This window comes from Colossoma macropomum, unplaced genomic scaffold, assembly GCF_904425465.1.
Source record: "Colossoma macropomum unplaced genomic scaffold, Colossoma_macropomum, whole genome shotgun sequence".
NCBI classification, from domain to species: domain Eukaryota; kingdom Metazoa; phylum Chordata; class Actinopteri; order Characiformes; family Serrasalmidae; genus Colossoma; species Colossoma macropomum.
In genome coordinates, this window is record NW_023494798.1 from 24,260,694 (window position 1) to 24,274,520 (window position 13,827).

At 37.3% G+C, this 13,827-nt stretch overlaps 1 protein-coding gene across 9 annotated transcripts in view; it reads right to left on the reverse strand.

Annotated features, from left to right (window-relative positions):
- The window catches only part of ppfibp2a (PPFIA binding protein 2a), a 51,228-nt gene that overhangs the window by 11,288 nt on the left and 26,113 nt on the right, over window positions 1-13,827 (reverse strand). For 4 of the 9 annotated variants that reach the window (XM_036584871.1, XM_036584870.1, XM_036584873.1 and 1 more), the window contains 10 exons: window positions 9,329-9,571; window positions 8,629-8,721; window positions 6,334-6,445; window positions 3,881-3,913; window positions 3,155-3,216; window positions 1,060-1,135; window positions 745-839; window positions 569-636; window positions 296-356; window positions 159-188 (listed from right to left, as the gene is read on the reverse strand). In XM_036584871.1, the coding sequence (XP_036440764.1) occupies window positions 159-188; window positions 296-356; window positions 569-636; window positions 745-839; window positions 1,060-1,135; window positions 3,155-3,216; window positions 3,881-3,913; window positions 6,334-6,445; window positions 8,629-8,721; window positions 9,329-9,571 (873 nt within the window). The remainder of the gene's footprint in view (window positions 1-158; window positions 189-295; window positions 357-568; window positions 637-744; window positions 840-1,059; window positions 1,136-3,154; window positions 3,217-3,880; window positions 3,914-6,333; window positions 6,446-8,628; window positions 8,722-9,328; window positions 9,572-13,827) is intronic. The other 5 variants (XM_036584872.1, XM_036584878.1, XM_036584876.1 and 2 more) reach the window with 3 other exon arrangements.

Consider the following 13,827-nt stretch of genomic DNA (forward strand, 5'->3'; position numbering starts at 1 on the left):
AACTTTTCAATTTCTTTTGCAAGGCACTGTATCTTGTGTAGACCCACTCTTGGCAGCACATGAAATGAGTATTAAAAGCTTCACTGAGGTATGTGTCAGCAGATCATAGCAGTCTCATTTTAAAAAGCAATGAAGGGGTTAATCACAAGAATCTATACCTCCTCTGAAGAAACAACTTCCACAGGAGTCTACAGATTGGAAAAGACAAATCAGCGATGAGATCAGAGAACAAAGAAACAAGAACAGAACCACAGTTACAATCTATACAGTCTCCACAGCGAAAAAGACAGCTGACCTTTTGTGTTGCTCCACCTTTCAAGTCTTCCATGCTGCAGGAGAGAGGTTTTGTATGTGGCCTGAGACAACAATACAATGTGTTATTTGCACAAATAAACTAGGATACCATTTAGTGATTGTTTCTTTCACATATGATGGCATTTTTAGAATGTAAAAGCTCAGCACAAACATAAGATCTATGAACTGTGGTTTATTCACTTTTTTGTGCACCCTATATGCATGAACAGTTTAGGTCTGCAATCCTCCTGAGAATTAAATGAGATGGCTGTACCTGGATTCTGTCTCCTTCTGACTGGACAGTGTGGACACAAGAAGTGGAGAGGAAGCACTGGATGTCAGCTTAAATGAAGACAACTAAACGTTAGAGTACAAAGCAGCAGTAGTAGACTTGTTTGTAATAACAGCAAAAGGATCATATAGCCATATCCACACAGTTCCCATTTATACCTCAGAGTGAGGCTTAACAGTCAGAGCCTTCGTCCTCACTCCTCCGCTCGGCTCCTCTTCCTCACTGCTGCCTTGTTGAGATGCTGTTGCTGAGGCTTAGGAGTGAAAACAGATCAATAATTACAATAAAAATTAAATTGGGCATCTTTACAAACACAAGACAGTTGGAATTCAGACCAGGCTTATGTAACACCCTGTGCTAGAACATATGCACCCTAGAAGCTTTTATTTGACTTTTTCTTACATTCTTTTCACTTACATAACTTGAAATTGTTGAGTACAAGGTAAAAAGGAAAGACAGTTCAGTAGACTTACGCTGAACCAAGGTCATGCCATCTCTAAACTGCCTGCAGTGGCTCAGGAGGAGAGAGAGTTCTTCTATACGCCGATCCTGAAAAAAGAAATACAATCGATACTATGACTCATGTATTTAGTAAATCGTCACTGTCATGCAAAACTCTTTCAGTTGTGTTAAAACTTTATGAAGAACAAACTGACAGAACTGGTCCCAAATTACTTAAAAAAAAAAAAACCTGGTTAAATTAACTTACATTACAAGGTAAGAATTTTTTTCCTTCTACTGTAAAGTTACTATTTTGGAGATGATATGGATTACAATGCAAAAAAATCCACATAAAAATACAAGTATTATGTAAAGCAGATACATGCAGAGAACAGAAAATAAGGAAAATAAGGTCAAATAAAAAAGGAACTTTAGAGCAATATTTCCCCATGTATGTGTATATATTACAATATATTATGAGTAATTTTTCAGATTCATATTTACTGTTTTAATCAGCTAATCAGTAATCTGTGGAGGCATACATTTTCAAAGCAAGCTTCTTTGCCCCAATCATATATAACATACATGGCAGCAAAGCTGGATGGTACATTGGCTAAATTGGAAAGGCAGAGATTTGGCAGTGAGTTCAGAGAAGTGGGTGTATTTTGAAGTGGTGCCTCAGGGCAAACCCTGCCACGTCTCTCCTACTGCGAATCCATGATGGGGTTTGGCAGAGGCTTGCACCTAGAAGACTGGGCTGAGGGAAACGACTTTGGCTGGAGTTCTGCAAACTGATATGAGACTTTCTAATAGCTATAAGCACATAACTACATACTGTTGTTGTCTCAACAAAACCTCACACACCTAAAACAGTAACTTTACAGGAGAAGGAGAAACATGTTTTAATTTGAATGGAGGTTACTGGAACAAGATCTTTTCCCAAGCTATTTTAGAGCATTTCTATTGGTCCATTCATCTTGAAATTTTAATATTTTGCATGACAAGGGCATGTGTCATAAACAATAAAAATGCCCAAATGGAGATACAAGGTTTTCTTCAGACAAATATATGTTCAAACAATATATATTCACTCGCCTACTTTATGATCAATCAATGCCACTGTCTCTTGGGGCCCGATCAACATACAATAATACTGGCAATACAATAAGCCTATATTAATGTCTAAGATTTATTGGTATATATTTATCGGCATACTGAACAACTTGTTTTATACTACAATGAACTGCCAATTGCTCATCTTTATTACAGCAATACAGGTATAAACGCAAGTGAAATTCTAAGTTCTAAGTTATGATAATGTATGACTGAACAATATGCTCTAACAAAGAAAAGCTATATATGAAAAGAACTACTGAAAAATAAAAAGAATAATTACAGAAATAATCAAAAACACTAAGAGTTCTGTGAAGCTTCACTCCATGCGCTACAATATTTATATTATTTAAGACTTAAGCAATTCTGCTGTCTATTGGAGTTTAGGAAATGGCAATCATATCTGACAATTAACTGTTGGCAAATCACCATTTAGGACAATTTTTGACTTGGAAAAACACTAAGCTTTAAAATGAAGCACTTCACATATAATGAGCATCTAACAGTAAGATATGCTGAAACTAGCATATATAATAATAAAAAAGTTCTAAAACTTGTAACAATAGTCAAACTACTTTTAAAAAGTTTCTTTAAAGAGCCGTATATGGCAGGTTTTCCCTCATTTAAATCATGCAAAAAACTGTTTATGCATTCAAATGATTCTATGAGTTGTCGTGGTTCTACATAACTACTTCCTTCACTAAAGAACCTTTAAAGGACCACTTTTTTTAGGGGTGTCATCAAACATTCTTTTTCCTTACAAAACATACTTTGTGTGCTATTCACATCATAGAAGTTCAGATTTGATACCGATACTGGAAGGGTACCATCTCTATTTTTCACCATATGTAATTATATTGGCCAGTATTATTGGTGATCAGAATTGTTGGTTAGTGGAGTGCTTTAAAAGTGTTTCCGGTCACAACGTTTTCCCTTCTGCCCAACTATGCCGCATTGTATGTGCACTACATTCACTCCTTATTTCTGAACACTGAGACCAAGAATTCTCTTTACCTTTTCATCATTGGCTGCGATTAATAATTCCATCCCTGTTTTTAGCTTTTGTAACTCCTGATCTGTTGAGAAAGAGATCAAATGAACATCTTTGTAGAAAATCTATTACAGCAAAAAGAGTGCCACATTGCAAAGCTACAGTACTGTGTGATTTTACCATAGTCACCATGGCTTTCATTACAAGCACACTGCACTTATGCCTCCAGACAGATCAAACTCTGTTTGCATGCACAAGAAGATCAGAAAGTTGTGTTGTGACACACTGGTATTGATTGAGTTACTGTACTAGAATGCAGCTTTGCTGAGGGAGGATAAGCCAGTTTAATCCATCTGATTTCAGTGAAGGACAAACTTAAGCCAGAGTATTATACTATATTCTACATGATCATAACAGACTGGAAGCTCTCTTCAGTGCAATATAAGGAAGAAGCATGACAAAGTAATTTTCTTGGTCTAAGAATTGACAGTGACGTGTCTTTTGTTGTGCTATTACATAAGCATAGGAGAAATCCTAGGGCAGGAGCTTAGGCACTGCCTTCACTTCTATATCCGTAGAAAAGCAGCAGCAGAACAGAAACATTTTCAAATGTGGAAAAAGTGCAGAAGATGAGCAGCGACAGTGGAAGTAGGTGTTGTATGTAGCTGTGACAGTGCTTATCGGTTTAAGTACCTCATACATTATGCTTGTGTTTTTGTATCAGTGTGCAAATACATGAAAATCCTTACGTTTAGTGTTGAGCCTTCTCCTGTATATCTCCTCTAATGGTGAGAGCAAGGCGAAGAGGATACAGAGATGCTGTTAGTCACCACACACAAACGTGTGCAAACAGGACACAAACATCACACTATACAAGAGGTGTGTGCTGACAACTCAGTCAACTGTTCCAGATAACAGTGTTCAATTACCAAAATGACTATGGATTCTTTGAACCATGCAAATGGAGAAATAGGGCCAGTAATTACAGACCAGTAATCAATCATGTAGGCTACTTTTTTTTTAGCTCTCCATCACTAACTTTGTTTTAGTTACACAGGTTATACAGAGACCACCCTTCAGTGTCTGTCCATCCTTCCACTGTGAGAAGACAACTCAACACTATGGGCTTTGAAGGATGTGTTGGTGTTAAGATGATGTTACTGAGAAAATGTAATAGTCAAAACTGAAGAACACTTGCAAATCAAACAAATAAGCTGCTGGTGCTCTCAGAACTATGGACTGTCCACCCCAGAGTTCAGACCTCAACATCACTGAATGTGCTTGGGATCACTTGGATCGTGAGGAGCAGAAAATACAACCAACTTCTAAGACTGAACTGGAGGTGTGAACCTGCAGATTTCTCTGGAAAACTGAAAGTAAGTCTCCTGAAAAGAATTAAAGCTGTATTTTTCCCTGATGCTGGAAAATGAAAAGATTGTACTTGTCGTTTTGTCCTTTTGACTAGAAATTAAATAAATGAAAGGTGGTCTCAGACTTTTACCCAGTGCTGTATGTCTTGTCATTTTACACTGCATTGAGAACGTAATTGTCAACATATTGATATCAATCAAAGCCCTTTTTTAACCAAATTCCAACTTTTACAGATGCTTGAGTACCAAAATTAGTCAGAATACACATCTGTACACCATACAAACACGAACTGTAAGCACACATCACAAACACTTACTGTAAAGACACCACACATATGCAGTTGCACAAACCAGAAACTGTTCTCACTGTTACTGGACTCACAAAGGAGTGATTTTCAGTCAAATGTGTTGGGCTACTATTAGAAGATCTTCCATAAGACATTACTGTTTAAACATTTAGAAAGACTTTTTTTCAATAATATAAAACCAATTTGTTTTTTTTTGGTATATAATTTGTTTTTTTTTGGTATATAAAATGATTATAATATACTGCTAATATTCTAGAGCTTTATAGATTTCTACTAATTAGTAGGAAGCTGTAAAAAAAAGCTGTGAGAGATTTTAGACATGCTCAGAATGATAAACATTAAGTGAGTAAGAAAACTTAATTTTATTTATTTACCTTTACATAATAGTGACTTAGAAAGCTGTATAACATTGAGAATGATCAAATTTTAAGGCACATAACATCAAGAAATTACTAAAAATTTTCATTATTCAATAACTTCTTGTTGTTCAACATGTTGAACAAAACATCTTAAAACACCTTCTAATGTCTAGCTTATAATATTTTAATCTACTCTGTATATGTTACAACTGAATAATGTTATTCCAAACTTAACTGTAGTAACAATAAACAGGCTGCAGAGCCATGTATTCAATACCAGGATCAGGCCCATGCATGAACTATGATCTTCTTTCTGTGAGAGCAATAAATGCAAACCATGCTCATCATAAATGTAGCCAGCATAATACTCTTTCCATGATTTTCCTTTTTGCCTTGTGGTGTCCAGTGCAGTTACAAAGTTATGTAAATGAGACAAAATAAAAATATATGTCATGTTGAATGCGTTAGTTATCTTTATAATGAACATGGCTTTCTCTTATTGCACTCACAGAAACCAGCTTACAGCATACAGCATTTTCAGTAACCTCAATTAAAGGGTAATTCCACCAATTTTTTAAAATTTTCAAAACTAGTTATTCAGAGCGGTTTGATGTGAAATGGTTCATTGTAGAGAAACATACTAACTCAGATTATTTTCCAGTGGTGGTGACAGGAACCAGGGGTCTCAATGTCTACAATGCAAATATTACCATCTAGAACCACTAGTGATCCTACATGAGCTTCTATATGTAATGTTGAAGGTGCCAAAGTAAAGGGAAATCTGAAATGGTTTTCTTTGGGGGCTATTTTGTCTCACATCACCTTGCATGTACCCCCCAACTTAATGTATTAAAAAACCCACTTTAGTACAAAATCTTATCTCAAAACCATCATAAAACATGGTGTCAGGTATCAGGCAGAGTATTCATAACCATTTCATCCAAGAACTTTCTGTGATGGAACTTTTAGAGGCATTAAACAGACGTCTGTTTTTTTATCACCACCACTGACAATTATTCATTGTTTCTCTACAACAGAGCATTTCACTTCAAACCACCCTAAAATACTTTGTTTACATCTTAATGATTTAATTATGTAAAATTCATCAAATGATTAAAAAATCAGCGGAATTCACCTTTGAGGGGCTAAAGCAGAAATGAGGTACCTCTCTCTGCACTGTCCACAGACACAGGCGCTTTGGAGAGCAGCTGGGCCTGAAGGTTCTCAATCTCAGCATTCTTACACTGCAGCAGCTGCTGAAGGCTCGAGATCTCTGCCTGGAGGTGAAACACAGCAGGTATTTATTAACTGGTATGTTCATGTGAATAAGCAAAGTATGCTCATCTCTCTTTGCAAATAGAATTAGAAGGCTGAAGAATGAGGATGGTTTGATGTGAAAGAATCAAAGAGAAAAGGTTACAAATAATTTAGCACAATTTTTCAAACAAACAATATCCAGAACATGAACACAGAACCTTAGTATGTTTACAACATAAGCAGATCACAACATAGCAACTAAAGTATGCAGAACAGATTGTACGGTTTAAATAAACACTGAGTGAGAGTTTCCCTTAACCCTCTTATAGGTCCACCATAGTGTATATGACTTAAAACACCTCTTCTGACATTTTTCTTACATCTTACTTACTTATGTCAGTTGAGAAATTCCGTTGAGAGTGTGGTTTCTGAACATTCAATCAATACAGTAGAAATAACAACAGATAATACATAACTAGGTAATTAATTTTAAGTACATATGAATATTCAAGCAATGTGAATCAATAATACATCTAGCCATGTAAGGGTTAAACTCTCAAACCATCTGAACATTTTAGCAATGACTTTATGTCTTACAGTAATGTGGCATGGACATGTGGACAATTAACACATGCAGGAGATGTCATGCTGCAGGGCCAGGGGCAGTGAACTGGGCAGCTAATGTGAGTCAAGGTCAAAGAATAACAGCTGTATCTGGGAGGATGACAGTGTTTCTGTTAATCAAAGATGGACAAAGTATGCAGTAAATTAGAGGACTATGGATAGAAGATGACAAAGGAAATGGCACAGGAGCTGTAGAGGACAAAAAGTGAGGAGCGAGGAAATGAGTGGAGGACATACTAGATGACACAGGAGCACAGGTGGAGGGGTGGAGAAGGTGGGATAGAAGGTGAAGGAAGTGAGATAGGAGGTGGAGAAGGTAAATGATATGACAGAGTAAATGGGGAGAAGGGTATGAAGGAGGGAGAGGAGGTTGGAGAGAAGCTGAAGAGGAGGGAGAGATGTTGGATAAGGTGGGAGAGGAGGTAGAAGAGATGGAGGAGATGAGGAAGGTGGGAGGAGGAGAGGAAGTGGAGGAGGCGGGAGAAAAGTGGAGAAAAGGAGGAAAGGGTAGAGGGAGGAGAGGAGGAGAAGAGGGCAGGAGGTGGGAGAGGAGAGACAGGAAATAAGAAGAAAAAGAAGTATAGGAAGTGGGAGAAGAAGGAAAGATATGGAGTAGGTGGGAGAGAAGATAAGAGGGAAGGTGGGAGAGGAGAGGAAAAAAGGAAGAAGTGGAGGAGGTGGGAGAGGAGTGGAGGTAGAGGAGGTGGCAGAGGAGGAGAGGATAGGAGGAAGTGGAGAAGGTAGAAGAGAGGAGGAGGGGAGGAAGTGGAGGAGGTAGGAGAAGAGGTAAGAGAGGAGGTGGCAGAGGTGAGGAGGTGGGGGCACCTGCAGGCTTCTGCTGCGCTCCTCCCACTGCTGCCTCTCCACCTGCAGCTGCTCCACCGTCAGCCTCAGATTAGACAATTGAGTCACTAGAGACTGGTAACATACGTGAAGAGAGTAAGAGATAGACAGCTACAAAAAGAGGAGGAGGGGAGGGAAGAGAGAGAGAGAGAGAGAGAGAGAGAGAGAGAGAGAGAGAGAGAGATGAAGAGAGATGCAGAGTTAAGTGTACACTACAGTTTAAAAGTTTGGAATAAATGTTTTCAACAATAAAAAGTATTAAATATTGCAAATATGATAGTTCTGTGCAACTTCACAGGTTTCAAATAAGTAGTAGGAAGCTAAGAAGGAGCTCTAAAAATAACTGAACAAGCTATAAGTTATAATGAAAGTAACAACCAGAATGCTTCATATTTGAATAGTGGTGATCAAATATCAAAGCAAATATCAAAAAAGTATTGAACAACAATAATTACATTATTTAATGATGACTTCTTGTTCCAAATGTACTAGATACATACTACTGCATCTAAAAATACCCTTTGGTGCCTAGTTTGCAATATATAACATAATATGACAAGTGATTCCAAACATTTGAAGGGTAGTGTACAGAGTGGGAGAGTTCTGAAAAGAAGACTGTGCACTGTCAGTAAGGAAAGTTAAAATACAGATGTAAAATAATGAGGAGGTGCAGCCATGTGTTGTGTGTGAATCAGGTCATTATACACTCGTAATAAGGTGCTTTATGTGGCAGTACCTTTGTAGCTTTGAGCTTCCTCTCATACTGGGACTTCTCATCCTCAAGTTCGTCAACTTTATTTTTGAGCAATCTCAGTTCCTGGAGCAAACCCTGTTTGGAAAAACACAGCATAAGGAGATGATCACAGACAACTGCCCAGAAAAAAGTATTTATATTGAATCCATGCTCTAATCATTCCAGAGGGTTTCGAGCAGCAGTGTTAGACTCCAGTCTAAGCAGGATACAGCACTGTTCAGCTTCCTACCTCCCTTAACATACCTCATTTGAGTCATCAGCTAATCATAAAGCTAGTTTTTAAACTGTAAAATCTCACTCTTGAGATTATTGTGGCACCACTGTAGGAGGTGAGTAAGCACGTTTACAACAGATGCAGCAATGTTTAAATTTTTCATTTTAGCTGGAGTGTCCCCTTAAGCATTATATAAAAAAATAAAAAAGAATCAGCTGTAATTTAACCAGTCCCATGCACATACTCTGTTAGACATCCCAGACCAAAGAACAAATGAGAATGAAAACAAACCACAAACACGAATTGCCAAGCATACTGTGATTACTATCACAGACACAAGTCATGGATATATAACAGGTATTAATATTGGTTAGCAAATGACAAGACAGCAAAGGCCAGTTTTCACAGCAGTCCAACAATCCATCAGAGACAGAACTCTGAAGTCAATTAGATTCATACAGTGCCTACACTTTCTCTTCCACAGCGACAGAGCTCCTCAGCACCTAAATCTTGCTTGCTCTGCTCCACAACAGGCCTGTCCTCAGCCTGCACTGACCCATTCAGAGGAGATTCAGCTGGGATACTTTCCCCACCCTGCCCAGGGTCCACATCTTGGCTCTCTGCGGCCTTTTTCTCCTGGATCTTACTAGAGATCTCTTGTTGAATCCTACACATCTGCTCCTGCAGCTCACTAATCAGATTCACTACGCTCTGTCAGGGAGAAAGAATTGGACAGGAGAGCAAGCATGAGAAATGTAGATAAAACACAAAAAGAGGCAACAAGGAAGAGGAGTAGCACTCAGGAGACATGCATGATATTGTATATATGTGCGTTCATGCCTATATGAGTAGGGTCAAATACATTCAGGAAGGCACATTTCCTTTATGTCAGAGGATCTGCTTTTTGACTTATGCCACTTGCCAGCTTTTCCTGGCTTGAATATTTCAGGACTGTACAAGTGTGTCCCTCAACAGGACATTTATAAGGCTAGAATGAAACCACACTGAGAAAACACCATGGAATACAGGCTAAGGAAGGACTCAAAGGTACTGCCATTGGCAGGGCCTTGGGAAATCATCCTGAACAGCCAGGGTAAACAGCTCCCTGACCTAAATTTTGCAAGCCAAGGCCTCTAGTATAAGGTTCTTTGTTTAGGAGCCAAATGGCAATATCCCGTTTCCAGGATATATGGTGTGGGCATTTAGGATCTAAATGCGAACCAGCTTCAAATTTTGCATTCATATGACTTCAGCGTCTGGAAAGCCAAATTCAAATATGTACTGTGAGTTGAGTTGACCTTTAATTCTATTAAAACATGTATAAAGCTGTCTAAAACAGGGAAACAGGAAAGATTTCCTCTGTGAAACAAAAATAACTAGGTTATATGATTTCACGATTAAACTTGATAGCTTGGTTTATAAAAGTGTATGGATTAAAATTTAACAGTGATTAAATGGCAATTTAAAAAAATCTGATTGATGATGTTTTTCCACATATTTTACATTTTTATTATATATATATATATATATATATATATATATATATATATATATAATATTTATAATAATTTTATTATGACGTTGTATAGCATCTTTGGATACAATTTATGTTTGTTTGTTTATTACTTTCCAAGGTAATGTTATTATTTACTCTGTTTGCATCCATTGAAAAAATTCATAACACTCAGCAATAACGATCAGGTTTACTAACTGGCTTAAACTTACTAACTTAAGTACAGTGAGTGGAAGTACTCAAACACTAGCAGGACAAACATTAGCATCTCTTTTGTTTATGTAAGTTAGTATTTGATTTTTATTTGGGTTTATATTTTGCTGCATATCTCTTCTTTTGGATGACAGTCTTCTAGGCATGGAGTGCATAAGTTTGCACAACTGATGCTCAACCAGGCTTGTTGGATTTCCTCTTTTAGATGGATACTTCTAGATGTATGCTAGTTTAAAGAAATATGTTTTTAATCAGAATTTACCCATCAAGCTTGCATTTCTAATGTTCTCTGGAATGATATTCCAGTTTGGGAGCTACAAAAAGAAAGAAAAACAAAGAAAAAATCTTCCACCAACTGAGCTGTAACTGATTCTAGAAGTTTGTGGTAAGCCTGCCTCGGCTAAATGAAGCAGCACGGACTGACCATAATGTTCCCAAAGAAATGATTACTCATCAAAATAAGTGGTAGACATAATCGATAGTCACAGGCCCTAAATGTAACATTTACATTTTAATACTAAACAAATTAATAAACTTACAGTGCAATAAACTTTGGGTGTCTGTTTTGTTGCAAAGCAAACCTAGCAGTGGAATCAGCCACATTCTCACTAGCGTAAACATCAGTCAAGCAATGACTGGCACGTAAAGGGAGGAAGTTTCATGTGATACTGGGAGAGACAGAAAAGAGCAGACGAGATGACTGGCCGCTGATTGCTATCTATAGAGTCCAGCAGAGTGGGCCAGGGCCAGGGGCTGCTCCCCCCGACTGAGGGACAGCATGCCAGGAGAATGCTCAGAGCCAGATTGCTGCCATTCTTTCGTTTTGAATGCAGCCCAGCAGTTGTCAGAGGATTGGTGGAGCTTGTGTGCTGCATCCAGATTAAAATATAGATCAACTTCAACAACTACTCTATCAACCACTCAAGACAGCATGGATATCTAGACTACGAAAAGGATAATAACAGCAGAAACGTTACCACATTAAACTGAAGGCCTGCATCTGAAATAGTAATAATGTTCATGACTGGTTTAACTGTGGGTGTAACCAGGGGTGGAAATTTGCCGTTCTGGGAGTAAAAGTCAGGATGTAATGGCGTTCTGGCTCATATTTTGAAATCTAGGCAATTCTTTTTATAGAGAAGACGTATATAGTTGTTTTACTCTGTTTCAAAGCATGTGCATGAACACACCCTGAGTCCAGCCTACAGCCCATTCAGTCAATGGAAAGTGGGTCCACCAACCTAGTCTCCATGGTAACGTGTTCAGCCAAAATCAATATAAAAAGTGGTAGATTGCTTTCTAATATCCTCAAACTTTAGTAGTCATTTAAGTGTCAAGTCTACTCTACATAATGAATATTCTTTGGATGAAACACGTTTGTTGAAAATTTCTATAAGTAAGCTATTTAATAATAAGTAAATAAGTAAAGCTAATTTAAAACGTCCATGATAAATTAACACACTAGCCAAAAGAACCCAAAGAGGAAGTAATGAGTGATACTGAGCTAACTAGCCTACTAATGTGAGCCATTCACTGCGTGTAAGATGTTTAAATACATGAATATAACTATATAAATACAACTGAATGGCCACTGAACATTTTTGATGTTCTTCTTTAGTGAATCACATCATATGTAAAAAATAAAGTTTAGTATTTTGTCTAAATAGCAGTTGTTTGACAAGTTGTTGCGTTCAAGCTTTTAGCTCTTGACTTCCTCTACAGTTTTCTTGTATTTTATTTTTTCCTTCGAGGTCCTCTTAGAATATTTGTTTGGCTTTACGCACCAAAAATAGCCATAATATATTTTTACATGACCATTTTCCAAATTATTTTATCCCTTCGAATTAAACAGGCTGTTTTTGTTACCATGCCTTTAAGACTGATATATGATAAATGAAACTGAATAGATGGATATATGTAAATGAGTTTGTTCTCGTGGCATCACAGAAACAACGAATATAAAACAAGCTGTTTTTGCAGTTAAGTTTACACATGTGGACTGCCTGGACAGGGCAGTGAATGATTTCATATTAATTCAAACTTAAAAGCAAGGGGAATTTAGTTTTGCATAAAAAATCTCCTATATTATTTTGAAAGCAGGAAATGCACTAGATTTACATACTTATAGTTTGATTAAAAAATCCTAAGGTATATTTCCAAAGACAGAGTTTCCCCCTCCCACCAAACATTAGTAGGGTTTCCCCCAATAAAACTTAGTTGTTTCGAACCCTGGATGTAATTTGTCAACACAGAGACAACCTCGAAAAACACACACACAAAACCCAGACCTTAAGGCACGGTATAGTTTTACATCAGCAAACACTAGTTGTCATGGCCAACACAGTAATTACATCTGAAACACACCCTTTCCTTTTACAAAAAAGCTGTAATTAGTGTAAGAAAACCACAAATTTGTTGTTGCAAAAAAGTTACTGCTCATATATGTGGAAATTTGCCTAATGTGTACCCTGGAAAGAGCAGACACACAATGAAAAAATGAACAAGATTTAAAGCCAATGCAAAATCACAATTGTGGTGGGAGTCAGAGGTAAAGCATGATATTATTGGTTAATAATCTCATAATGAAATATATAATAATTGATTATTTTACCCCATCCATTAACGCACAGTCGTGCAAACAAGACCCAAAACAGGAACTTTGATATGATTAATTGAGCTTAATATGGCACATGGGTTTACAGGGGGAAGAAGATTTCAGGTTTATTTAAGCAAAAACAAAAGCTTCACATAGAAGTATCATGTTTTTTCAGATTATCTAGATAACACTGAACGCTTCTTTGGTGTTAAATGTAACATTTTTAAAGAGGTTCAGTGGTGAAAAATAAAAAAAGACATGTCTTATTTAAGGATGCAACAAGAGAGTCTGAATAGGGACACCAGAACTTATATGCAATGGCCTATAATCTTAGTTTTCAGTGTTCTAGGTGTGGATTTGAACCTGAACCTGTGGTTATGGGGCACTTCACTCACTGCCTTGAGGAACCAGTCAGGAAAAAGACTTTTAAGTTTAAGTTGCAGCGTCCAAAAATGAGTTAGAGTGAAGTGAGACCCTGATATTTTCCCAAACTTAACACATTTAAAACAGCCCCCAAAACACATAGAGCTCAATTATATTGATGTTATATCAAGTGTTTTATGAGTGAAAATTAGTCAAAGTACAGCCCTATTATGAACTTTACAACTTTCTCATACTTCATTATAAAGACTGTGAGGCTGTCCA